Source organism: Eptatretus burgeri, chromosome 5 (genome assembly GCF_056783735.1).
Source record: "Eptatretus burgeri isolate ZD-2024b chromosome 5, Ebu_testis_v1, whole genome shotgun sequence".
NCBI classification, from domain to species: domain Eukaryota; kingdom Metazoa; phylum Chordata; class Myxini; order Myxiniformes; family Myxinidae; genus Eptatretus; species Eptatretus burgeri.
Genome location: NC_140965.1, coordinates 21,256,577 through 21,283,146, shown reverse-complemented (window position 1 = coordinate 21,283,146; position 26,570 = coordinate 21,256,577). Strand labels below are relative to the sequence as shown.

At 45.8% G+C, this 26,570-nt stretch overlaps 1 protein-coding gene and 1 long non-coding RNA gene across 5 annotated transcripts in view; one reads left to right on the top strand and one right to left on the bottom strand.

Moving 5' to 3' along the window:
- LOC147026030 (uncharacterized) overlaps positions 1 to 12,271 on the bottom strand; it is a 41,721-nt gene extending 29,450 nt beyond the window's left edge. Inside the window, exons 1-4 of one of the 4 annotated variants that reach the window (XR_015058088.1) lie at positions 11,790 to 12,271; positions 9,692 to 9,853; positions 5,319 to 5,473; positions 3,353 to 3,476 (exon numbers count right to left, since the gene is read on the bottom strand). This is a non-coding gene — a long non-coding RNA (uncharacterized LOC147026030). The other 3 variants (XR_015058087.1, XR_015058086.1, XR_015058085.1) reach the window with 3 other exon arrangements.
- Positions 1 to 20,431, top strand: part of BKGD (beta-keto-L-gulonate decarboxylase) — a 51,422-nt gene extending 30,991 nt beyond the window's left edge. Inside the window, exons 6-7 of the mRNA XM_085881008.1 lie at positions 19,363 to 19,476; positions 20,267 to 20,431. Of these exons, the coding sequence (XP_085737134.1) occupies positions 19,363 to 19,476; positions 20,267 to 20,416 (264 nt within the window). The 3' untranslated portion in view covers positions 20,417 to 20,431. The remainder of the gene's footprint in view (positions 1 to 19,362; positions 19,477 to 20,266) is intronic.
- Positions 20,432 to 26,570: the final 6,139 nt, after the last annotated feature.

Genomic DNA, 26,570 nt, shown 5'->3' with positions numbered 1-26,570 from the left:
TTTAGAAGCACATTTTCAAAATATCATCGAAATTGTGGGGGGCCCCTAAATGTGGGGGGCCCTGGGGCCATGGCCCCACCTGGCCACCCTTAAATCCGGTAGTGTTTCCAGGTGTCGCCTGTGACACGTGACATCACATGTACTGCAAATGGCACCCCCACAAGAAAGAGCAGTGTTGCTGGTTTATAAGAGACCAAATGATGATCTTGATGCATCTTGATAATAAAATTTTGAGATATGTTCTTTCACATGTATTAAACCGCATTGCTGTATCCCATTTCATCCATTTTTTATTGTGATTTGAACTTGTCACGGTAATTTGTGGACACCCTATCTGTATATGAATGAAAACTATCCAAATCAAATCCTACTGTTCAATATACTCAAAAGTACTGATAACTATCACAGTAAGAAGTCGGAGTGAATTGGAATGCACGTACTGATTGATTCGGGGTGATGGCAATCTGGTAGACGTGAGGCTACTGCTCGTGGAAACCTCGATGGTGGTGACAAGGCCTTTGGTTGAGTAAAGCTCATGGCACCACACAGCCAATACATTTAAGCCCCGTGGGTCAAAAGGTGGGGCTGGCAAATCAGAACAATCACACACAGTAAGGTGGTGATGGGGGTAATGTGGGTGGGGTTGGGGCAGGAGGTGGAGCAAAGTGCAAAACTATCCTGTGGGAGTGGACACTCGTCATGCGAAGTGTGAGTGAGCCCCATGGGGGAAAGGGTGTATCCGGTATATAGAAATAAGCACATGATGGGAGGGGTGGGAGAGTGGGTGGGGATTTGGCGTGGAGGTTTATCATGCAAAACCACCTCAGGGAAGTGAACAGTCATGGCAAGTTTTAGCCCCGTCAATCAAAACATGTAACCGGCAAATCAGGACGCACAGACGCACAGACACACACACACACACACACACACACACACACACACACACACACACACACACACACACACACACACACACACACACACACACACACACACACACACACACAATTGGAGGATTGCTAAGAGTAATCCATGAACTGTGATCCCTTACTGAATCGGAGGTGGATACTTTGAGTCCTGGGAGGACTTCATTCCATCTTCTTAATCCTGCAAATTGAGATCACACACACACACACACACACACACACACACACACACACACACACACACACACACACACACACACACACACACCTCAAATATGTATATAGATAGTAGGACGAATATGACTTGTAATACCCACTCCCACTGGGAATCGCTACATGATTTACATGGAGAATTTGCATCGCCATTTAAGCCAAACAAACTAGGCTATGAGTGTTTTTTATCCACCAGAACCATTCCCGGATACAAGTATCAAGTTTCCACTCATTCCCTCCAGCGGTTTAGGAGTGCATACAAGGCAGGCAGTCATGAGAGGTGGCTATCTTTGTAAATATGAAGCCTTCATCCGGCTATGCTATGTTGGCCGGTACCACTAAATTTTATCATGAACACCTGGAGGCAGTCAATTGCAAATCCCTGATATTAATTTGTGTGATTGAAGAAGAGTCTTAAGTGCAAGTCCTACTCCTCTCTTATCAGATAAACTGATACCCGAGCAGTCTTCCAATACCATCTAATTGGTAATGTCCTCCTTCGACTTGTATGCAGCACAAGGCTGTGGGTAGTATTATTGCGAATCTGGAAGCCATGAGCACACAACGTACAGGTCCTATAGGTCAGTCATGTCGGTAAGTATGTGTTGCCAGTTAGGGTGCCGTCCCTGGTCTGATGTGTAATGAAATGTTCCTGCGCTGTGGAGTTATTTTGATAGTGAGGGTTTTTCGTTTATTTTTCCACCAACATCAATGCCGACCACACCGCATCACCCTCACCTTCACTTCGCTTCCTTCACCTCGATCTGGCCGGCGTCATGGTGAGCGGAGTTCAAGTAGGAGCCACGCGGCGGCCCTCGACCAATCAGCGTGCAACAAGTGAGGTGACCGTTGCCCGGCCAATCAGATCCCGCGACAGGAGGAAAGGGCTCCGCGTGATGTCACCACGCCCCCGGGCCAATCAAGGAGCTTGCCGCCCGTTGTGGTTAGTGAGAGAGATGAAGAGCGATTTTGCACGCCAAAACCAGCCAGTGAGAGAGGGAGGGTCGCGAGGAGGCACCCCCCCTCCTCTGAAGAGGAGGGTATAATTATAGGCGTGGTCTGCACGTTCATTGTTCTGGTTCTGGCAAGAAGTGCGCGCACGGGTTCTGAGAGTTCTCGAAAGAAGTGAACATCTGCGCGCAGGGCGATTGAGTTCTGGAAGCGTCTGCACACGGAGTGGTCGGTGCCACGGAAAGTCTTCTCCTGCCAGCTTTCGCCCTGCCGACTTCGTTCGCCCGGAGCCCGGTCGTGAGGGCATCTGGATCGTCCGGATCGTGCTGGGGGTCCAGTTCTGCCCCGAGGACCTGGTCCTTGAAGACCACACAAGGTGGACAGGTCCGAGACAGGCCTCAATAAAGACCATTTGGTCCGATTCTTTGGGTGTGTGCATATGTGTGTTCGTAGCGCCAGTCAGATAAGTAGTAAATTGTATAAGTGCCGTGCTGTACATACGTGCCTTTAATTAGCAGTTTAACTCTGCTCTTGCGTACTTCCCTCGTTCCCCAATTATGATTGTGAATAAATACCCCAATTGTTAAATGTTTCAGCTCGTTTGTGTCTTTTCCTCCATTGACTTAGCATGCTGCGTGTTGGGAAATTAGCCAGGCTGTTGCCGTTGTGACGGGATATTTCTGACCGACGGACCTTGGCGATCATACCGCTCGGATCGCACACGGTTCGAGTACGCTAAGCGGCTCGTTCCGTACGGGTGCCGTCAATGGTGAATTTCTCAGGTAAATTGAAATTGGCAATCGACCCTACCCCACATGGTCTGTCTGTTGGCGAACTTCGGTCCAACAAGGGACCCGTACTTTAACGGAGTTTTCCGAAAAGATACGATCTAAATTCCGGGCGATCGGTCGAGCCGACTTGACTGCTCCATCTGGTGGCCGTGCTCGTGGCCGACGCCCGGCCCCGCAACAGTATCATGGGCTGAGGATGCAGCTGTGCCGCTGATGCAATGCCCCTTTAACCAGTATACTGGTACTCATTTCACCGACCTCAGAAGGATGACAGGCTAACAAGCTGAGTCAACCCATCCTGGTATTAATTCAATGGCAAACAGGGGCTCAAACTCAGGGCTGTAAGATCCCAAGCCAGTATTGTGGAACTTTTGAACACCTATAAAACAGAAAAGACTTTACCCTCTAAAAAGAGCAATTCACAATGTCACAGAAATTCACCCTTTAAAAAGAGATTTAAAAGTCTCTTACATTTGTCCCTAATCCCCTTTGGTGCTGGGTGCTTGCTGTCCACTGGGCAGAGGCCCTCCTCCCCTCTCCAGACGGGCAAGCCCCTGCTCGCTGTACTTGATTCTGTCGTGGAAGTTTTGAACACCTATAAAACAGAAAATACTTTATAGTCCAGTTAAGGTTGTTTATTGTAATAAAACAAAAGTGATGCACATGCAGAGCAAAAGCCTGTTATGAATTCCAAGCAATCTCTAACTATATGTGAGGTTACATCGAGTATACAGGGTGTCCCAAAAAAAATGTACTCACATTTTGGCTCCTCATAACTCATTGAATTTTTCATTTATTTTCAGATCAAATTGATCCTAATAATGGCAGAAGTACGACTAGGTTTTGAAGAAAGAAAATTTATCATGAAGTGCTACTGTAAGCACGAAAACATCATGGAAGTGCAAAGACAATTTAGAAGACATTTTCATAAAGATCCACCAATGCGACGCACCATTGCTCGCATCCGAGATAAGTTGAAACAGATGGAACTGTGCATGACGTCCATAAGGAGCGTTCAGGAAGACCACGGTCATCAACCACCCCCGCAAAGTAAAATCAATTGCTGGAAACCCTCCACCGATCCCCACGGAAATCTGAACAACAAATGGCTCGTGAGACAGGAATCCCAAAATGAAGCACCCATCGCATTTTGAAGCGAATTATTTGGAAAAGTTACATTCCAAAATTAATCCACACTCTAAATGAAGACGATCCTGACCGGAGAGCTAAATTTTGTGAGTGGTACCTGGGCAAATGCGAAGAAGATGCAGCATTTCCATCCAAAATTGTTTGGAGCGATGAGGCCAGGTTCAAGTTAAATGGCTCAATTAACCGACACAATTGCACATACTGGGCTCCTGAAAATCCGCATGTTACTAGAGAACACCATTTAAACTTACCAGGGTTACTGTGTGGTGTGGGATATCAGCATTGGGCATCCTAGGGCCATTCTTTTTTGGCCAAGCTGTCACTGGGGGATGTTTACTTAAACTTGCTGCAGGAATCCGTCGGTCCATGTGTCAAAGAGATATTTGGTGACGAAGAGATTTACTTTCAGCAAGATGGAGCACCTCCCCACTACCACCGTGATGTTAGGGCCTATCTCGAAGCAACTTTTCCGAACAGATGGATTGGGCGAAGAGGTAGTGTTGAATTCCCTGCGCCTTCTCCAGACCTCATTCCAATGAACTTCTTTTTATGGGGATATCTCAAAGATAAGATATACAGCTCAAAACCAGCAACAGTCGATGAGCTGAAAGAGGAAATTGAAAGACATGTCTTGCAGTTCCAAATGAAATCATTCGTAATGCTGTTGAATCCATTGGTCCGCGTTATCGGCTGTGTTTGGAACGTGATGGTCAATAAACAAATTTCATTTTTTAAGTCAATTTTTATCATTTAAGTCAATAAACAACGCATTTATTATCATTTAAAGAGTGAGTACATTTTTTGGGACACCCTGTATATGTAATCTTTACAAGGTGTGGTTTTATTCGATGAGCATCATTTCCAAGAAAACTAATTAATCAATGGCAAACTACAGAGAGGCTTTGAGAAAGTACAGATGGGTTTTGTAGAGTTAAAATCACAAACACAGGATGAGAAATGGCTCCTTATCTGAGCCTTGCTCGAGATGGCCTGGACGAGGGGGTATGAGAATACAACCTTTTGGTCAGGGCATATGTGGGTTCGCGGAGTGGAGATAAGGGTTACAAAGACTTTTAGTATTGGGAGAAACGTGCACACAGCAGACAAAACCTCCCTGCTAAGTTTTCCCAGTATATACTTATTTCATTATTTCTGGCACACAAGCTTTACGAAGGCTAATTAGCATTTTACCCCATTAGAAGTTCAATTAAAGTTTATTTTACCATAATTCCCCCATTTTTATTCATGCAAAACAACACAAGGGTTTGTTCTGTTAGGACAAACCTACAAAAATTTTAATTTGTGTTCGGCTCGGTCAATTTCTGCAGCATCACCCAGACTTGCACTCCGTGGTGGGTTAACACTCCAGCAAATGGATGCAACCTCAGGGTGCCACCACCTCCCCATCCTGTCTTGTCCACAGAGTTTGGGCACCTAGGCAACCTGGAAGAAAAGAACCCTATGCACACCAAACGTACACATCCAATAGGCAATCACCTTTTCTACTGATACTAATCGTGTTTTATTTGAGCAAGCTGCTCAAATTATTTTCCCCTTCAGTTTTTAAGGTGTCTTTATTGTCCCACATCTCTTCATCACAATCATCCAACTGTTTTTTGCTTCTTTTACAACAGTTGTTGAATTCTTTCAAAAGGGCTTTTGTCAATCTCATGGGCACGTGTGCTTGCATTTTCGTGTTTTCCATAAAATCCCACCAACATTGTGTTCAGACAAGATTTTACACTCGGTTCTTCATTTTTTGGGTTTTCTGGGTTTTCTGGATCTTCATGGTCGCCATAGTCGCTCAAAGATGGTCGATCCAGAAAAACTTCATGTGCTACCATCGTTGTCACTGTGGCAAATTTTCTCACATATGCACTGATTATTACTCTTATGCACACTATGATGACAACACAGCAACGAATATCATGAGTCCAATGAACAATGGAGTATCCATGTTCCCCATCCACCAAACATTCCCTTTAACTAGGATCCAAACTCCCATCCTCTAATATAGTCATGGTATTTCGAAGCTACCTTTCTTACATGCTGTACTACGTCTTGGATCTTTTCGCAGTTATCCGGAATGGAGGTGCAACTTTCTTTCCCAATTACAGCGCAAGTGCCTCCTTGGGCTGCCAAGGTCATATCCAAGGCTATCTTATTTTGCATGGTCATTGTGCGCAGGGCCGTCATCTCGGCGTTGACATTCTCAAAGCCATCAGCAGTTTGGTTCCCCAATTCCTCCAATGAGACTGCCATTTCAATAAGCTCTCTCCCTGCTGCCCAAGCCCCATGACGGGGGAAAATTATCATTGCTGTGAGTTCCCCTTCTGAAATGCTCCTCTTGCATCGGAGAATATCTTCAGACAGTGAGTTAGTGATCAAACGTATATGTGGCACCATGTAACTCAAGTAGCAGGACCCAGTCCAATTAAGTGGCAACCAAGGATAGGCTCTGAACCTACATACAAAGTATGTGCCGTTTGTCGCTACTTTGGCATATGTTCCATTCCTGTCCTTTTGGTTACCTGCCATGTCGTTTATCTCTTGATGAATTACAAGTAGAATTCCTGCATAAAATTCACTGCTTGGATTCGTCCAGGTCAGACAGAGGAACCCAGCTTGTTTATATGTAATCCTAAAATATGGGGGTTTCTTCACTCAGCTGTAAGGAGGGTACCACCCGCCCGCAAAGCTCGTACATGACTCATTGCTTGTTCTATTCAAGGCATAGTTATGGTACCGTCCGGCTCCACTGTAATCAATTGCCTCAAATGGGATCACTGCTAACGGCAATCCTGTTCTTGAAGAGTGTGGAAGATGGGCACATACCCAACATTTCACCTTATTTTCCTTCTTTGCGTAATTGTGCAACAGTGTCAAAAAGGTATTTATCCCATACACGCTTCTCTCATGTAATCAGTCCCAATGCTTATCTCCTTTGTTGATAGGTGTGTTTTTGCCTTTAGCAGCACAGAACTTGAACAGTAGTACCATCCAAGTGGTACTGTGGCAGTACCATCCAAGTGTACTAAAGGCGATGCCATTACGATCTGACTGGTGGTGTATAGGTAAAACATCTTATCGTAATTTGGCAAGTCCAAGGCTGGTGTTTTTGACAGAGCTGTTTTGACCTTACCAAAGTTTTCTCTTCAGCCTGTTGTGTCCACCCTACTGGCTCTGGTGCTTTGTCCAGCATCATGTCTAACAGTGGTCTAACTATCACTGCATAATCAGGTACCCATTGTCTACAATATCTGGCAATCCCCAAGAAACATCTCATTTCTTTCTTTGTTTTGGATTTTGGGACATTCAAGATTGCCTGCACCCTGTCATCTGACAATCTCCTTGAGGTCCAACTTAGTACATGTCCGAGGTATATTACCTGGGTTTCGCATAGCTGCAACTTATCCTTCGACACTAAATGGCCTTTGTCAGCTCGCACTCTTCAAAAGGTCAATGTATCCTTTTTATAATCATCTTCTGACATTGAGTAAATCAGCAAATCTTCTACATACTGTACAAAGTAGACCCGACGGTAAGCGCTATGTTATTCAAATCCTTAAGGAGCGTTCGCGAAAACAATGTCAGGCTATCCGCAAACCCCTGTGGCAGTACCATCCAAGTGTACTGCACCCCCTCATAAGTAAAGGCAAACAGGTTCTGCGATTCCTCGTGTATTGGCATGGAAAAAAACGCGCTCCAAAAATCAATCACCAAGTAGCACACCATATTAGATGGAATTGATAACAATGTAGTCACTGGGTTTGGTACCACAGGGTGAATTAACACTGTGCATTTGTTAATTGCTCTTAAGTCCTGCACAAACCACCATGTCTGTTTCCCTGGTTTCTTTACAGGCAAAATTGGTGTATTACATTCGCTGACAGTTTCTCTAATTACTCCCTGTTCGAGTCATGCAGCAATTACTGGGGCGATTCCTTTTCTAGCCTCCTTACGGATAGGAGATTGCTTAATGCGGGGTCGGAGCTTGGCTTTGTCCACCATTCTCTTTTATTCTCCCTAATTCTCCCTAATTCATTTGGTAATGTAGTCCACAATTCCATGGGTACCTGTGGCAACATTTCCTCTTTCTCATCCCTTGATAACATTTCTCGAAATGGAAGCTTACTTATCCGCTCAAAAAAGGCTACGGAGTCCACGAGAGGCTGTTCCCACATGTACCCTTCACCCCCTTCTATGCGACACACATTTCGGCCCCATACCTAACATGAGTACTTTCTTGACAACCCTTTTAGTCGCGTAATCATCGGACCAATTTCCTTAGCTCTGTGTCTTTTTGTGACTATTGATGTAATGTGCGGCGTTACATTTCTAGGTTGGTGCATCATGTCGCACTGCTCTTGTGAAGTTCTTACTTCCAATCCTACCCCCTCTTTTCCCATCCAGAGATCAGCAGTTTCTATGCTAAACTCCTTCCCTAGCGCATTTTGTACTCGATTTTCATACTTTTTGTCCTCTCCCGAAGCGTCATAGTATGCCGTACAGCGTAGGGGTTTGACCCATTTTGCCATATTTTCGTGGTGAGACCCCATCCAAAGCACTAAGTCGGGTATTGTTTTAACTCTGCTAGATTCTGCTCAGTTATCTCCCGAACACTCCCCTCGCATACTCGCCACCAATACACTACAGGTCCGACTGATCGTAATAGCATCTCCAAGGTTTCTGCTTCTTTGATCTCTGGAATATTTAAATACACCTGCTGTGGAATTTTCTGATTTGTCCTCTTAACCGACCTGGTGTAAATCCTGTTACTCAATCTGTAAGAAACAAATTAATTCACTGTCCACAACAAAAAGTACATTTGATCAGAGAACATTGACTTTGTGGTACCATGGAGTCCAAAGCACTGAGATGTAAACATCCCAATGATTTGCACGAAGCTAAGTTTACATTTTCTGACATTTATATGCTTTCGTGGGAGTGGAGAGGGCTGGGAGATTCAAAGGGAGAGAGAACATGGTGACTTTAAGCTGGCCTTGGTGAGAATCAGACTAAATACTAAAAAGCAGACAACCAAAAGGAGTACAGGATAAGACCGTAGGTTATCGGTCTTTCAAAGAAATGAATATAAGGAATTGTGTATATAAAAGGCAGTGAGCATTAGGCAAAAGAACTCAAACTGCAATACGTGTCCACCGGGTGAAAGGGAATGACATAATCATGGCAAAAGTTGCAGTGTTATCAACCAGGTCACTTTGTTTCATAGTAAGACATTCCCCCCCCCCCATCAACACCCAGACAAAAGGGAAACACAATTGACAGCCAATTCGACTATAGCATAAGTATTAAATTTATAAAGCACCAGCAACAATTATAATTGAGAGTACATGAATAAAATTATTTTTTCTTCCACACACCCCATCTAGTGTACATCTCACCATGCACACCAAGTGACAAAGCAAATCCCAATAAATTTACAGGTGTGTTTTCTGCTAACAAGAAAGCATGGTGTGCCTCCAAAGGCCCATATTCAACAGTTTGGTTTTGCGTTATTGGAATCTTTGCAGCTACACCAGAAATTCCCACTACGTTAGTGCTCTGCTGTAATAATGGTGCGGTGGGCATTGCGTCTTTCCGAATTGTTCAGTGAGTAGCTCCCGTGTCTCCCACTAACTAAATATTTTGCCCATTTACCTTCAGATTTATGGTCGGCTTGTCTGAAGGGGTCGTGGTCAGTTGTGGCAGTGCGGAAGTCAACTCACTCTCGCACTGTCAATACTGCTTCTCTTGCTGTCTCGCTTGTCGGTTTCCTCCCGGCTGTCCCCTGTATCGTGGTTGGGGGTTCCTGCTCTCCTGCTGGTTACAGGGGCAATTCCTTTTCCAATGACCCATTTTCCCACAGTTATAGCAAGCACACGGGCTCGAAGGAGGCCCTCGTGGCGGTGCTCAATCACCATTTTTCTCTCCCCTCCATTTCGGCTTTGTTTTCCAATCTGGGCCAATTGGGGCAGGGAATCTCAGTATATCGTCCTCATCGGATTCTTCCACTAGACTTGTATGCGGGGCTGTTGGGATCTCTCCCCCCCCCCTTCTTGGCCATGGTGGATAATCACTTAAATCCCAATGACCCTTCTCTTGCCTCTCTTTTCGCTGCTATATTTGAAAATCTTCCACCATCAATACTTGCAAATTTTCTGTTGTAATTGTTTTTTTTTTTCTGCTGCTTTAAAGTAATGTCTTGCTGTGGCCAGCACCTGAGCTGGTTTTTGACTGCCACCCAATTTTCACAAGCTTTATCTGTTTAGACTTTGGTGGCAGCAATCCCTCTACAAACAAATTTGTCAGCAAGTCATCAGGTATTGCAGCAATGCCCAATCCTGAGTGCTGAACAATAACTTGTCACACCCTATGCATAAACTCTTCCGGTTCTTCTTCCTTCTCTTGTTTACAGCCCTGTATTTTTCACCAGTTTACCTCAGGTGGACTTATGGCTCCTCTCAAGTGTCCAAGTAGTTCTAGTAGCTGGGCATTACAGGCGACCTCATTTTCCCCTACCAGTGGGACATTTGGCCACCCTGACGGCTCCTTTGTTTTTCCCCATATTTTAACCGGCAACACTATTGCCATCAACTCATTTACATCCTGATGGGTAGCTTTGTTGGAGTTTCTATATATAACAATATTTGTTCCACAAACCCCTGTGGGTTGTCATCATAGTCTTTCATCTGCATTTTCAGAGCGTGCAAATCACTTTGGTTCCATGGACGAAGATGTAAATAATAAGTCTGATGTTGATTCGTTGCCACATTAAATAGCGTCTGTTTGACCATTGAGCACACCTTCTCAGGCTCCGTCTCAATCGGTTTACTGTCTTCAATTATTGTTTGAATTTCTATTGTCACTCCTTTATAGCGATTCCCAGCAGCCTTAAAGGTCGCAATCTCCTCTTTTACCTGTGATCTCATTTGGAAGCTCCTTCCTGAGATGGGGGAGTTATCACCGGTAGCATTTTCTATACCTCCTGAAGGATGGTTTGCACGTCTTTTAAACTCCCCTTTATATTTGCATTTTTCGATTGCCCTTCCCTTTTGAGGCTCTTCGCCCCATCTAGCAAAAACTTTCCATCCACTAGCCACTAGCTTTCTTGTGGTTTTATCTTTTTTTCTCTCCACCAATTCTCTTCTTAAGTTTTCCATTCCATCCCCGTGGAATGTCCTTCAGGGAAATGTAATTTCTGTTTTTCGGTCCACTCTGCCCATAACTTCACATCTTTTGAAGTACACGATCCATAGGTCTTATTCATATATTCAGCGTTTGGCCCTCTAATGGGAGCATCACTATCCTGCAGCTTTCGTAGATGGCTTTCCATGTCCTTGTATGTAGTCGCTTCAAGTACTCGTAAGAACTCGGAAATTAAATTTTGTTTTTGACTTTCTTTTGTTCATGGCGACTTTTTCATACCCTTATGGCCCCAGATTGTCGCAACCTTGGTGCACTACTCCACCTGCATTACGAGCCCTGTGGCAACATTTGCACCTCTCCGTCAACCCGTGACTCAGTGACTTGTATTTCCTATGCAGTTCCCCGCCGTTTCCAGACATGACAGTTCGACAACTCTCTACGTAACACCTCCCGCCACCGCATGACTCGGCACTTTGATCCCAACAAAACAAGATGTTAGACCAACTAGAGGAACTATAAGTCCCTTACCTCTTATGGAGTAATGCCGGGCCAACCCGATGCTATTCCCAGATCCTTGTATTTTATACAATCAACAACTTTGTATCCTTACCTTTAAATTTTGGTTCCGGCTTGCACAACGTCCACAGAGAGAAGCGGGGCAAGCTACCCAGTCACAGCAATTCACCCTCTAAAAAGAGATTAAAAAGTCTCTTACATTTGTCCCTAATCCCCTTTGGCGCCGGGTGCTTGCTGCCCGCCAGGCAGAGGCCCTCCTCCCCTCTCCAGACAGGCAAGCCCCTGCTCGCTGAACTTGATTCTTTCGTGGAAGTTTTGAACACCTAAAAAAACAGAAAATACTTTATCGTCCAGTTAAGGTTGTTTATTGTAATAAAACAAAAGTGATGCACATGCAGAACAAAAGCTTGTTATGAATTCCAAGCAATCTCTAACTATATGTGAGGTTACATCGAGTATATATGTAATCTTAACAAGGTGTGGTTTTATTCGATGAGCATCATTTCCAAGAAAACTAATTAATCAATGGCAAGCTACAGAGAGGCTTTGAGAAAGTACCGATGGGTTTTGTAGAGTTAAAATCACAATCACAGGATGAGAAATGGCTCCTTATCTGAGCCTCGCTCCAGATGGCCTGGACGAGGGGGTATGAGAATACAACCTTTTGGTCAGGGCATATGTGGGTTCGCGGAGTGGAGATAAGGGTTACAAAGACTTTTAGTATTGGGAGAAACGTGCACATAGCAAACAAAACCTCCCTGCTAAGTTTTCCCAGTATATAACTGTATATGGATTAAATTATTTCTGGCACACAAGCTTTACGAAGGCGAATTTTCATTTTACCCCATTATAAGTTCAATTAAAGTTTATTTTACAACACCAGCCACCCTAACCGCGAAGCCAACACCAGGCATTGGTATTGTCCTCCATTGGCCCCACGAGGTCACTGTTCAATGCTCATCCAGCAACTCATAACTTGCTCACATCCCCACATCTAAGTTAACTGCTCACCTTCATTCCTTCTTACACCTCGTCTTTCTGATGTGGAATTGCCTTCTTGATTTTGTTAATTTACGTTATTCCTTACCTCCCTACCCATGACATTTTCTACCTTTGATGATTACCTCCAGTCCACCTGCATTTTCTATTTCCACATTTTGCTCTTGTTAGGTTCTGTTTCTTTGCTTCCTGGTTAACCTCATTGTTCCTGAATGGACAGAAGAGGCTATTATAACGAGCCTAACTGTTGATCAGTGTGCAAATGTGTGTGTCTCCATGCAAATCTACTTTAATGTAAATCGTTTAATCTAAGATCTACTGAAATCTCTATACCCTGGTGAGACTCTGCATTGATAAATGCTCAGTTATGTTCCTTTCATGTTCTATATGATCACCACTGACCTCGATAAACAAGGGTGACTGCATTGGTCAAAATAAGTTGATGGCACAATGTTTGTGGAGAAAGCCTTTGCTTTAATATAATTTAATATAAAGACCTTCGTCTTCCGTTTGATTACACTTGTACCATATCCTGATGCTGTGTGGACTGTGCTTCCCCGCTGACGGACCACTGGTAGCTTGTACATGTTGCTGCATTTGAGCCTGGGGAGTAACTATTGAAATCTATCTATTTGGGTTCTTCCTGACATCTTTGTTCTTTGTTCCTTTCATACTTATTTGTAATTTTCCTTCACAATTCTCTTTATTCATTCTAATTCTTGCTTTTTCTTCTCTCATCTCTTTTACTCTTTATTTCTATCTTTCATTACCTATCTCTCTAAGGAGAAGTGAATTCTTGCAGAAACTTTTCTGGAAGGCTCACTTGACTGCGCCTGGATGGGTTTTTGAGGGTTGTGGAGAAGCGGTTGAAACCCAAATCCTATGCAGGTTCCTCCTTATGACTCCATTTTTGCTCTTTACTTCTTTGTCTTCCGTTTGATTGAAAGAGATATTACAAGACCATTTGATATGTCAAGTTTGTCTGAAGTTGGTGAAATGCCATCCTGATCAAGGTTAAACTGTAGTAAATGTAATGGAAGGGAAAATGGCAAGAAGTTCTGTCAGTGATCTGAATGTGTAATCACCTCATGCTTGGAGTGTTATGGTGGTGGTGTTTGCTTTGGGTTCATCTGTGCCATCCATTAATTTTAATTATGCAAACTTTTTAAGATGCTTAAAGCACAACCCACATATTTTAAAAACAATTCATACCATGATGTTTACTTGTTTATCATTGCTGGTGAGGATAGCATAATAAAAAGAAGAGCTTTGCTCTGATGATAATGAATTGACAAACACTATAGGTTCACCTGAACAAACAGCATTTGTTTTTACCTCGGGCTGCAAACAGAAAATAAAGTAGAACGCCACTACAGAGCGCATATCTTCACCAGGCTGAACAGTTTACGTTTAGTATCCCACTGAAAGGTCGGATCTGCATCCAGACCTCAACCAAACCCTAATCTGTCTATTCCTGTCAACCACACAACACCCACCCCCCGGACAAGTGGTTCGTGCTCCGTCCTCCTGAGCGAGGGGTTCGTTCGTGCTCCGTCCTCCTGAGCGAGGGGTTCCTTCGAGCTCCATCCTCCTAAGCGAGGGGTTCGTTCGAGCTCCATCCTCCTGAGCGAGGGGTTCCTTCGAGCTCCATCCTCCTGAGCGAGGGGTTCCTTCGAGCTCCATCCTCCTGAGCGAGGGGTTCGTTCGAGCTCCATCCTCCTGAGCGAGGGGTTCCTTCGTGCTCCGTCCTCCTGAGCGAGGGGTTCGTTCGAGCTCCATCCTCCTGAGCGAGGGGTTCGTTCGTGCTCCGCCCTCCTGAGCGAGGGGTTCCTTCGTGCTCCGTCCTCCTGAGTGAGGGGTTCATTCGTGCTCTGTCCTCCTGAGCGAGGGGTTCATTCGTGCTCCGTCCTCCTGAGCGAGGGGTTCATTCGTGCTCCGTCCTCCTGAGCGAGGGGTTCATTCGTGCTCCGTCCTCCTGAGCGAGGGGTTCATTCATGCTCCGTCCTCCTGAGCGAGGGGTTCATTCATGCTCCGTCCTCCTGAGCGAGGGGTTCATTCGTGCTCCGTCCTCCTGAGCGAAGGGTTCATTCGTGCTCCATCCTCCTGAGCGAGGGGTTCATTCGTGCTCCGTCCTCCTGAGTGAGGGGTTCATTCGTGCTCCGTCCTCCTGAGCGAGGGGTTTATTTGTGCTCCATCATTCTGAGCGAGTTGTTGTGAAATATCACCCGATTTCTGAGCCATTTGCCATATCAACGTGTTTTCTAAATTACCTCGCCAAATTTTTTTTTCACCCGTCACAGCTTGCTGCTTATAAATATTGTCGTGGTGCCAGCAGTCCAGGTTAAACCCCAAACCCCAAATTGTGGTGACGGGTAGTCACCACCACCAGCCCGGATGGTCAAGTGGTTTTCCTTTTTAGGATGCAATGGTGGAGTGGTGGGGGGCAATGGTGGAGCGACAGAGGCACAGGGAAGCACAGCACAAGGGGGGGGGAGGGGGGTTATACTCGAACCGTACAACAAATACACGACACCACAGCAATTTAAAATAACCGTGGAATTTAATGACTAGAATTATTTACAAGGAACAACAATCAGAATATAATGATAATAACATGAAGTAAATTAATCTGAAAGTTGAGGCACCTCTACACACATTTAAATACAGAGAAGGGGAAGTGAAATAAAAGCAAATCCTTCCTTTATTCTGGCTCTTAGCTTGGTCTAGAGATGGTCTTTCTGGAATGTGGAATCGAGGTGCTTCGATTTGCACATGTAGACGCTTGCGAAATGGCGCCAAGTCGCTCTCTCACAGCGAGAACGTTCGTTAGTGGTATTCAACCCTAAGGCTCAGAGACTCCGTGCAGCTGCTTCGTGCGTTGATCGTCCTCACCGGCTGCTGTTTGACGTAAACGATGCTCCGAGGCCTGTCTCATATGACCAGCCAAGAGTCGATGGCCAGCGTCGCGTCTCACTTCACCGCGCGAGCCAAATCGCCTCAGTACAAATATGAGAATCGTACTATCTTCTTCATGCGTCGAAGGAAAACCAGCTGTAAAACACTTCTTACAGGCTGTCTCCGAGCTACATTCTCTCTCGACCTCATGCGCCCCGAACTCTGCACTCATGCCTTCCTCCTCTGAACTCTCCCGAAGTCACACCGAACCAAACTGTTCCACCTCCGGGGCATGGCTTGCTCTCACGAAACCCGGGAAGGTGGGGCCTCTCTGTTCGGCATGCCTGCCTTGCTTCTAATGTCATGCCCATCAATCATCGGCCTCAGGGGCGTGAATTTGCCCGCCATCACCCTTGGGGGTGGAGCATGCTCGGCACGTTTGGCTCGCTTGTAAGTGCAAAAATGTTGGGGTAGGTTACAGGGGGGCAATCACATACTGGGGGAACTTATTCTTAATCCCGATCTAATTAACACCGCACCATCCCCCATGTGGTGACACGTAACACTTTAGCTCACAGTCTCCCGACTTGATTGCATTGAGATGTCTCCTTCACGTCCGCGGACCAAACAACTCCATTAAATTCTCACTTTCCCATGAAATTCCTCCATATACCCCCACAACCGTAACATTATTAATGTTTGTGAACATATCCTTGAAACGTCTATATAAATGCAACGTTGTTTTTCAGTGAAAGCTACTCAAGGTTTTTGGATTGTATACAGTATGTATTGTAGTCGGTAATCACACTGATTCCAACCTGACAATTCCTGAAAAATGGCTGATATCGGCCAAGCACGCATGCGCGTGCATGCGTGCCTGTGTGTGTGTGTTGTTCATGAAGCATAACATATTCTCTCCGCTAACTCCTCTCTCTCTCTCTCTCTCTCTCTCTCTCTCTCTCTCTCTCTCTCTCTCTCTCTCTCTCTCTCTCTCTCTCTCTCTCTCTCTCTCTCTCTCTCTCTCTCTCTCTCTCTCTCTCTCTCTGTCTCTCTGTCTCTCTGTCTCTCTGTCTCTCTGTCTCTCTGTCTCTCTGTCTCTCTGTCTCTCTGTCTCTCTGTCTCTCTGTCTCTCTGTCTCTCTGTCTCTCTGTCTCTCTGTCTCTCTGTCTCTCTGTCTCTCTGTCTCTCTGTCTCTCTGTCTCTCTGTCTCTCTGTCTCTCTGTCTCTCTGTCTCTCTGTCTCTGTCTCTGTCTCTGTCTCTGTCTCTGTCTCTGTCTCTGTCTCTGTCTCTGTCTCTGTCTCTGTCTCTGTCTCTGTCTCTGTCTCTGTCTCTGTCTCTGTCTCTGTCTCTGTCTCTGTCTCTGTCTCTGTCTCTGTGTGTGTGTGTGTGTCTCTCTGTCTCTGTCTCTGTCTCTGACTGTCTCTGACTGTCTCTGACTGTCTCTGACTGTCTCTGACTGTCTCTGACTGTCTGACTGTCTCTGACTGTCTCTGACTGTCTCTGTCTCTGTCTCTGTCTCTGTCTCTGTCTCTGTCTCTGTCTCTGTCTCTGTCTCTGTCTCTGTCTCTGTCTGACTGTCTCTGTCTGACTGTCTCTGTCTCTGTCTGACTGTCTCTGTCTCTGTCTGACTGTCTCTGTCTCTGTCTGACTGTCTCTGTCTCTGTCTGACTGTCTCTGTCTGACTGTCTCTGTCTGACTGTCTCTGTCTGTCTGACTGTCTCTCTGTTTATCTGTCTGTCTCTCTGTTTGTCTGTCTGTCTGTCTCTCTGACTGTCTGTCTGTCTCTCTCTCTGACTGTCTGTCTGTCTCTCTCTCTGACTGTCTGTCTGTCTCTCTCTCTGACTGTCTGTCTGTCTCTCTCTCTGACTGTCTGTCTGTCTCTCTCTGTCTGTCTCTCCCATCCTTGCTTTACCTCCTCCGAATACAGTACAGCACCCTCTTCCCACACCTCTCTCACTTTCCCCACCTCTCTCTCTCTCTCTCCCTCTCTGGACATATCCGTACGGTGGTCATGTCTGGACGGTGTTTGTCTCCGGCTGTGTCCAGACGGTGTGTATGTCCAGATGGCAATTTGTCTCCAGACCTGTCCAAGTGGTTGTCTCTGGCCAGCTTGGCTCCAGACACGTCTGGGCGGGGTTTGTCTCCGGACAAGTCCAGTCGGTAATTAATGCTCCACCGCACGTCTACCTTCCCTTCCTCTCACCTCACACTGTCTTCCCTTCCCCCACCCCTCCTCTCCCCCCACTCTCTCTCCCCCCACTCTCTCTCCCCCACTCTCTCTCCCCCCACTCTCTCTCCCTCACTGCTCTCTCCCTCTTCCCCCCTCTCTTTCTCTCTCCCCCTTTAATATTCCTGCCAGCATAGACACGGGTGGTATTTGCCAGTAAAGAAATAAAATATCCTCCAGCACTCGACCGCCTTGCAGTGCATGGAGATTGAATTGGGATGAAGCAGTGTACAATAATTGATTGATTAATTGCGTCATTAAAATATATAAATAGTAATCGTAAAATAATTAATTTCTTTATCTATTATTAGTATTACAAAACCACTCCTAATCTTAAATTTTTTGAAAATTAAGTAGTTCATCGAAAAATGAATAATTAATTGATTATCAATAAATCAAAAATACCCTTTATAGCCAAATCACTTGTTCATAGTCTTCCCCAAATATCGGCTTCCGAGCTCAAAAGGTGCCCGAGATGTTGCCCATATGAGAGAAAATAAATAAGTCAAATAAGTCGATAATAATTATGAAATTAATCAATCAATTGATTAGTTTAAAAAATAAAAAATCTTGTTTTAGCCAAAGTACATCTTCACTTTTGTCTCCAATTTCAGTTTCCCAGCTCAAAGGATGAGCTCGTTAGGATGAGTTTCCTATTGCTCGGACAAACAAACAAACGGAGTAAAAACTGAGTCCTCCCTTCCTTCGGTATGCCTGGTGTTGGCTTAATGGTTGGGGTGGTGGGCTTTGGATCCGAGGGTCCTGAGTTTGAATCCCACTCAGCTGTTGAATTAATACCAGGTGGGGTTAACTCGGCCTGTCATCCTTCCGAGGTCGGCAAAATGAGTGCCAGCATGCTTGGTATACTGTGTCGGAGTGGCGACCCGTCCAGGATTGTGACCAATAAATAGTCAAGGAGACTGCTGAAGCAGCACCAACGCTCTGAACATTGTATGGTCCCAATCACCTCCTCCTCCTTCCTTCAGTGCTCAGTAATGACGTCATGCATCGCTTGCATATGAAATTGTGAAGGAGCGGTGTACAAAAAGCAGAAAGAGCCGGAGAGAAAGGAGTGCAGGTTCTCAAATGACGAGTCAAGAGAACGTGTGTGTGTGTGTGTGTGTGTGTGTGTGTGTGTGTGTGTGTGTGTGTGTGTGTGTGTGTGTGTGTGTGTGTGTGTGTGTGTGTGTGTGTGTGTGTGTGTGTGTGTGTGTGTGTGTGTGTGTGTGTGTGTGTGTGTGTGTGTGTAGCGTATGTGGGGTTTTTGGAGGTTGCTGGAGTGTTGTAGAAATCCCTCCATACTTGGGTCTGTGATACATACATAAATCATCATGGTTAATATCACTAAGGTTGGCTGGCAGCTGGCTGGCTTCAACATCTACCATTTCCCAGTCTGGTACTGAAGCTATTCATGTTGTCCACATCAGTCGGTGTCACACGGCATACAATCTGGCATTTTAATCTGATATTGTGTTGTTGAAACTCATGTTTGGGATTGTAATTGTAGTGCTCTGTTTGCCTCCATTTTTGCCTTCCCATCCCCAGCCACATTTTTCATCACGTCCTCTGCACAGTGACGAGTGTCTGAACTCATGGTTGAAGTTCATTACGGTTCCTTCTCCGCTCTCGTGTCTCTCAGTTCTCGTGTCCCATGATCCGGTACTTGTATACTGTACTCCTGCAATGATGCTCTCATCTTGTCTCTAATTTTCTCTTTCCTCATTATTTCTTTATCATATCCTTAATTTTTTTTGTCTTTTTTTTTTCCTTTGTTATCATCTTTTATTTTTCTCTTTAATTTTTATCCCCTTCTTTCCTTTCCTTTCCATGACCTCTTTCCTTCTGTACTATAGCTACTTTAGTGTCCTTAAAGGCTTCAGTGGAGAATCATGTTGATCACCTTGCCTTGTTATGACCCTTAATTGTGTGCAATCACAACAATGATCCCATAACACGATCTTCTTCTTCTTTGGCCACAATTGTTCCCAAGTTCTTGTGGGGTTGGCCGGGGGGGGGGGGGGTGGGGGGGGGAGCTTGACCCAAGTCTTTCACGAACCGGCTGGCCAGGCCTGACGTTCGACTAAGGTTAAGGCAGAAAATTTTAATCTATTGAGGGTACTGGCGATATCTTGCCTACTTTTCGTAAAGGACACAGTGGGATCTTTTACCTCCACCATCTAATGCCAGCAGATGGGACGCCCAGTTTAACGTCCATCCGAGGGACGGGACACACACATTGATGAATCACTCTGCCTGTGAAACACCGGAATGAGAGTTTATAGCTGGGTCAGGATTCAAACCCAGGCTAGACGGATTAGAAGTGAATATGTGTACCTCTCAGCCATCCTTCTAGCCCTGCTCCCATATTATTATGTCTCATGCTAATCCAATTGATCTCAAATGAGGTTGTATTACATATTTATGCCTGTTTGTTTATCAATCCCCTCAGGCTCTCTCCCTCCGTTTGGAGCACACACACTGCTTTGGCCCACATTGCTTGGGAGGGCACTACCACTGTGACGTCACACCTCATCGTGTCCATTACCATGGTTACTTCATTCCTGCCAGGGATATCTACAGGATAGACAGACCGACCTGACCTTCCATTTTTCATAACAAGAGCCTTGCTTTTTGAGGTAATCTACATTCCAAAGCCTTATAATTGTTATCACAAAAAATATATATCCAAACGCTGACCGTCATCCCTGGTCCGTGATTGGCAGGACAAACTGTTCTTCATGCTGCCCACATGGCTTTTTCATGAACCATTTAGACATGATCTGTTTTGCTCTCCAATGTGTAGTTTTTAAAAATAAAGCTGAGCATTCCAAAAGGACTTGTGAACATGAATTTTAAAATGGTTTCACAAACGAACATTTTCAATCTTAGTCCCCAGAAATTTGAGCATTACGACCTCGTATCCACCTGTGCCTGCTTTTGAGAACCGCCAAACATCGGATTAATTTGTAATATTCATGTTAATCGGATTATATCAGGAACCCACATGTAAAACTTCAAGATTACGGTTTTAGTTCATTAAATTTTCATCAAATGGAATGTGAATTTTTTTTACGTTAGGCCATCTGTGAACATTTAACAAATTGCTAAATTTACTTTAATCAAGACAACACAAAAAGAATAATCACATCATCCATCATTTCCTGATGCTTCAAACATGAAAGGTAGATTGAATTGATTGTCATGTACCTCCTGTACATACGTGTAGTGATCATGATGTCTGTGAGAGGGTCTTGTCAAAAGTTTAATTTGGTGCTGTTGGTGTTTATTACAGCGCGTGCGCTGTATACAATTGCACCGAGTTTGAAATGTCCCCGGTGTCTACCACGTCTCCGGTGTCCCCTGTCCTCCCCCCCTCCCACTTGCCTCAAGACAGCCAATGATGGCCGTCCGGTAGATGCAGTGCGTAACCTAGACGGAAATAGCGAGAATTGACGGAAATACCCGAGTATTTCAATGTAAATTTGTGAAACAAATGTGTTATATATGTGAAAACCATTTAATTTACTGCTTGATGGGAAAAAACCAAGAAACGCGCCCCTCTCATGTACGGACAAACGTTGTTTTTTGTTTAACGTTTTTTGTAACGAACGTTAAACCCCTTTAATTGTTTTTCAACTGAAAAAGGATAAATTGCATATTGTTGTGGTTGAGGAAATTCGCAAACCACCATTCAGGTCCCGTAGGTGAGATATCTCTGTAAGTACATGTGTAGTTAGCCCCAAACCCGTTGTTTAGAGGGAGTAAATGTGATTCATTCGGGCTGCGACCCTTTAAGATAGCCGTTTTTCTGTTCTATCTTTATTTTGAACCAACCACGTCTCAACCGCCATCACACAACAACCACCAACCGCAACACTGCTTCACAACAACAACAACAACAACAACGCCAACAGCCACGACCTTTATCTTCACAACTCGCTCTTGCAACCATCGCATCACCGCCATTCCAAGCGTCACCGTGGCCAGGGGCCGCCACTTTAGACCCTCCACCACCTTCGCCTCTCCTTCTGCGGCCATTCCCGCACCACTTGTGAACGCCGAGCGTCGGGCTGTCCTGGCCTCGTGCGGGACGCGCGCCGACCGCGGGTGCAAAGAGCGGCCTTTCCGAGGAGAGGTCGGATCAGGAATGATACACGCCCACTTCTGAACCGTCCTATCAGCAAGCACGGGGCGATTTGGCCCCGCCTCCAGGCGCGTCGGAGTAGAATCGATATATGCAAATTCGAGGATCAGGGGAGGTTCACGCCCAATTTTCCTCCGTCCAATGGGCGAGCGTGGCTCCGCCCCCGAGCTCATCCTGATCCGGAAATTTGCATATGGGTTCTCCTGCCGTACTATAAAGCGCCGAGCGCGGGGCGAATTCAGTGAGTTTTGGGCTCGGGCGAGTTGGAGAAGTGTGGAAGCGGCAGAGAGTTTTTCGGTCAAGGGAGTTGGAGGGGAGTCAAGGCGAGTTGGAGAGGTGTGGCGGCGGCGGAGTGTGGCAGCAGCAGTCAAGACGGGTCTAGAGGAGAGTCAATCTGTCGGGGTTCGGAGTCTGTCGGGGAGCTGCAGAGAGGGGAAGCCGGGAGCGCGGTCGAGGTCGCAGTGGAGTCGCTCGTCACGGGACCCAAGCAAGCCAACTATCCTCTTTCCCCAGAGCATCAACAACCTCCCCCCTTCCCCCCCCCCCCGCGCTGAGATAGTGCGGAAAGGGGGCCCCGTTCCCACCCCATTCCAAGCAGTGCCAACGAAACCCGCGGAGGAGCGCGGAGTCAGGGCACCGCCGCGACATTTGCGGCTCATCACAAGACGGGTAGGCTCCACCCGGTCTCGCGCCCACAGGCCCGTCTGTCCCCTTGTCGTTGAGGGTGGCCCCCTTTTCTTTTGCTTTTGAGTATATGTGTTGTCGGCGCCGTCTGTAAAGTAAAACTGTAAGTGTTGCCGTGTGCTCGCGTAGTCGTTAGTAGATCTGCATTGTTGTGTTTCTTTTGTTGCAATTGCTTTTGGTGCATAATTGTTGTAATTGTATATGTGTGCTTTCCGTGTGCCGTGGAATATATGTGCCTTATGTTGAACCGTTTTCCCCGTTTGTAGAACCGTTCTACCCTCCGTGTGGGTACTTAGGTAGGTCGAATTTGGCGAACAACCCTATCCCACGTGGGGGGCCGATTGGCACGATCGTGGTGAGGCCGAAAGGCCCACCCGTGACTAGTTCCTGGCGTTAGTCCGAGAGGGTCACGACAGAATTGTCAGTCCGGTGGGCGACGTGCTGCGAATCGAGTTACGTGGCCGCTCGCACGCCGGCGGGCGCAAATTCGCGACAATATTTTAACATTCGTGTACTCATTTGCTTCACCACACGTGCTGTATTGAAGGATTTCACTTGTTTATTTCTCACCACAACCTCTTCATCGTCCAAAGAAACCAATAACAACTAGAACGGCATTCGGTACATGCATACCTCCTCCAGGCTGAACCGTTTACGCTTTTATCTCCCTGATAGGCCAGATCTGTTTCCAGACCTCAACCAAAATCTAATCAGCTTGTTCTCGTCACCAAACCAACTCATTAACCTAGTTTTGTCATAATCCGTCCACAACTTTTTGAAATATCATGCTGCATGTCGTTTTAGCCATATCTCTCAATGGTGAAGAATCTCTTGTAAAAATTTTTTAAACTTCTAGTATCCAGATCCGGATCTTCATCAAAATCGAATCAATTCGTTCCTCATCACACACCCAACCTGTCCACCAAGTTTTGTCCAAATCTGTCCATAACTTTTAGATATATCCTAGACACAGATATATAGATAGACACAGACAGAGACGGGTGAAATTTAGACACCAAAACAAGGAAACGTCAAACGATTCACAATATGTTCTACAAAAACCATTGCATATCGAGGTTGTACTTACCGAGACGGGAAGCAGGAGGCGGTTTGATAGATCTTAACCAAGTGCACAGCACATCGTGTGTAGGACTAGTGTAGAATATGAAAAGATCAACCGACTTGCGGATGACATTTGTATATGAGCAAGAAAACAACAAACCAGAAAAGGGATCCTTAATCCATTTAGCAACAAACTTCCAAAAACAGGTGCAAATTATGGATACTACACAGGAAAACGAAACAAACAAACACAGCCCCAATGATTGCAAAGAAAAAAAAATGAAAACTACAAAAAGAAATAGCAGATGTACTCTGACAAATGGGAGAATTACAAAAGAGCTGGAAGATTTGAAAAAGAGCTTGACAACAGGGATTGACAAGGAAGGCTCTTTGGAATTGCTAAGAAGAGGTCGAATTAGTTGGGATAGAGAACAAGTCATCATCAATGCCCAAGACCAAGGACACTACACGCATGCCTTGAAGAAAATGGCAGCATTGAGCCAATCAGACAAATGCAGGTTTTGTGGTGAAGAAACAGAAACTACCACTCAACTCCTTTTGGGATGTAAAAAACTCATGTCGGAACAGCTGTACACAGAAAGACATGACGGCGTCTGTCGAGTAATCAATCCACCTGCACATCTGTAAACATTTCAACATCCCAGTCCCAGATCAATCATGGAAACACAAACCAAATCCAATCCTTGAAAATGAACAAATAATGCTCACACATGAGAAGATAATCCCGTCAAGTGTGGACATTGCAAACGTAGCATTGCATCCAGACATAGGGCTCAAACGCAAAGAGAAAAAGTCAGCACTTTTCATTGAGGTCTCGGTTCCCAATGACTTTGGACTCAATGCTAAAGAGGTCAGGAAAATGACCAAATACCAGGATCTGAAAAATGAGGTCAAGAGGATTTGGAAATTTAAGAAAGCTGAAATTGTACCAGTGATAGTCGGAGCTACTGGAATGATAAAGGAAAATCCTTACTGAGTACTTAAAAATCATTCCAGGGAATATCACTACAAACGAGCTACAAGTGGAGGCTGTTTGAGGTTCAGTGAAGATTTTGAAGAGCCCTTGGAATGAGGCTATGAGAACGAAACTTCACAGTTTCGTTCATGAATCATGATCCTTTACCAAAAAATAGTAGGTGGAGATTTTGAGTTCTGGGAGAACTTCCTCCCACCTTCTGAAACCCAAATGGAGATAACTAACAGTGAAAACATATCCTCCTTCGGTTGCGGAGGTAAAGAGTAACACCAAGGTGGTGTTCCTGTACTTGCCCCACCATTTTTCTCCCTCATCCTGGTCCCGAAGTACATTGACTGGGTACATGGTGTGGGTTTTGTGCCGGCATAATGTACCAAAGGACCTCCCCATGTGTCACTTCGACACAATGGACCAAAGCCGGCACAATGGACCAAAGTCAAGGAACAAGGAACTTGTTCCTTGTGTTGCGAATTTGGAAATCACACTCAACATTTAGGTCCTTTAGCTCAGTTATCTCGATAAGTACGTGTTCTATAGATAGCTCGCCTTCCATTGTTTAATGGGTAAATCTATGTAAATGCGCTGCGATTTATTTTAATAGTTAGGGTTCGATCAGAACGACCCTCCTCCACAACTAATAAGAAGAAGAACCCTCCCGTCCCGTGATTCAACGGCGTAAACAGAAATGATGGTTGGGGCGGGGCCGGCAGAAAGCAACGTAAGCAGCCCCCACCGGTGGTTGCGGGGGGGGAGGGGGGGTGGCGCACGAGGACGAATGAGTCACGCTGGAAGCGAGGCAAGGCTAAGAGGGATAAGAGGGGGACCCTCTGCTTGGCTCGGGTTGATTCTGGTTAGTCTTGGGTTAGTCTTCGGTGAGCCTTCGGGGTTCATTCGGCTCGTATTCAGGTGGCTTTTGTCCTGCTTTGTGGCCTCATCTTGGTTCGGCTAGTTCTTCTTGGTGTGTGGAGCTCTTCACGGTCTCTGCTTGGTTCCCGGTTTGGTGCTTTCCCTCCTTTCCCTCCTCCTATCATCTGGGAAACTTCTTGGCCTCATCTTGGTTGGTGGTTCTTCAGGGAAGCGACGCATCGGGTCGGGAAGGATCGGCACCTCGTCTCACCAGCTCGTCTCTGGAGCGGCACCTCGTCTCTGGAGCGCGAGGGGATCTGCCGGAACTCGGAAAGGATTGCGCCTCGCGGTGATTGCCCACACTGGTGCCTGGTGCCCACAATCCAGCTCGCCCACACTGGTGCCCGGTCCGAACAGCTTAAAGACCGCACGAGGTGGAAAGGTCCGTGGCAGTCCCTGGGCTTCAGCTCATCTGTCCCTCCGAGCTGAAGTCCGCATTAAAGGCATCAGCCACCATTTCTGGTGTGTGTGTGTGTGTGTGTGTGTGTGTGTGTGTGTGTGTGTACGTGTGTCCGTGGGCCCATCTAACAAGTAGAAAACTGTTAAGTGCTTTGTTCGCTATATATACTTGCATTTATTGTATTCGGTATAGTTCTGCTCTTTTGTGTTCCCTCGCTCCCCATTATTACTGTATAAATAAACCCCAATTGTTAAATGTATCAGCTCATTTTGTGTTTCTTTCATTGGCTCGACATGACGCGTGTTTGAGGATTAGTGTTCGCAACTTGTTCATTTGGTCCGGCCCGACTTTGGTAATTCCGCTCGGTTATGCCAGATCCGAGTCGGCGATAGCGACTCGATTCGGACAAAGTCGGCCGAGGGTGAACTTCCCCGGTAGTCGGACCACGTGGGTACTTAGGTAAATTTAAAAGTTGGCAATCGACCCTAACCCACGTGATCTATCCATTGGCGAACTTTGGTCCAGTCAGGACCCGTCCGCTCCGGACTTATCGGGGCGAC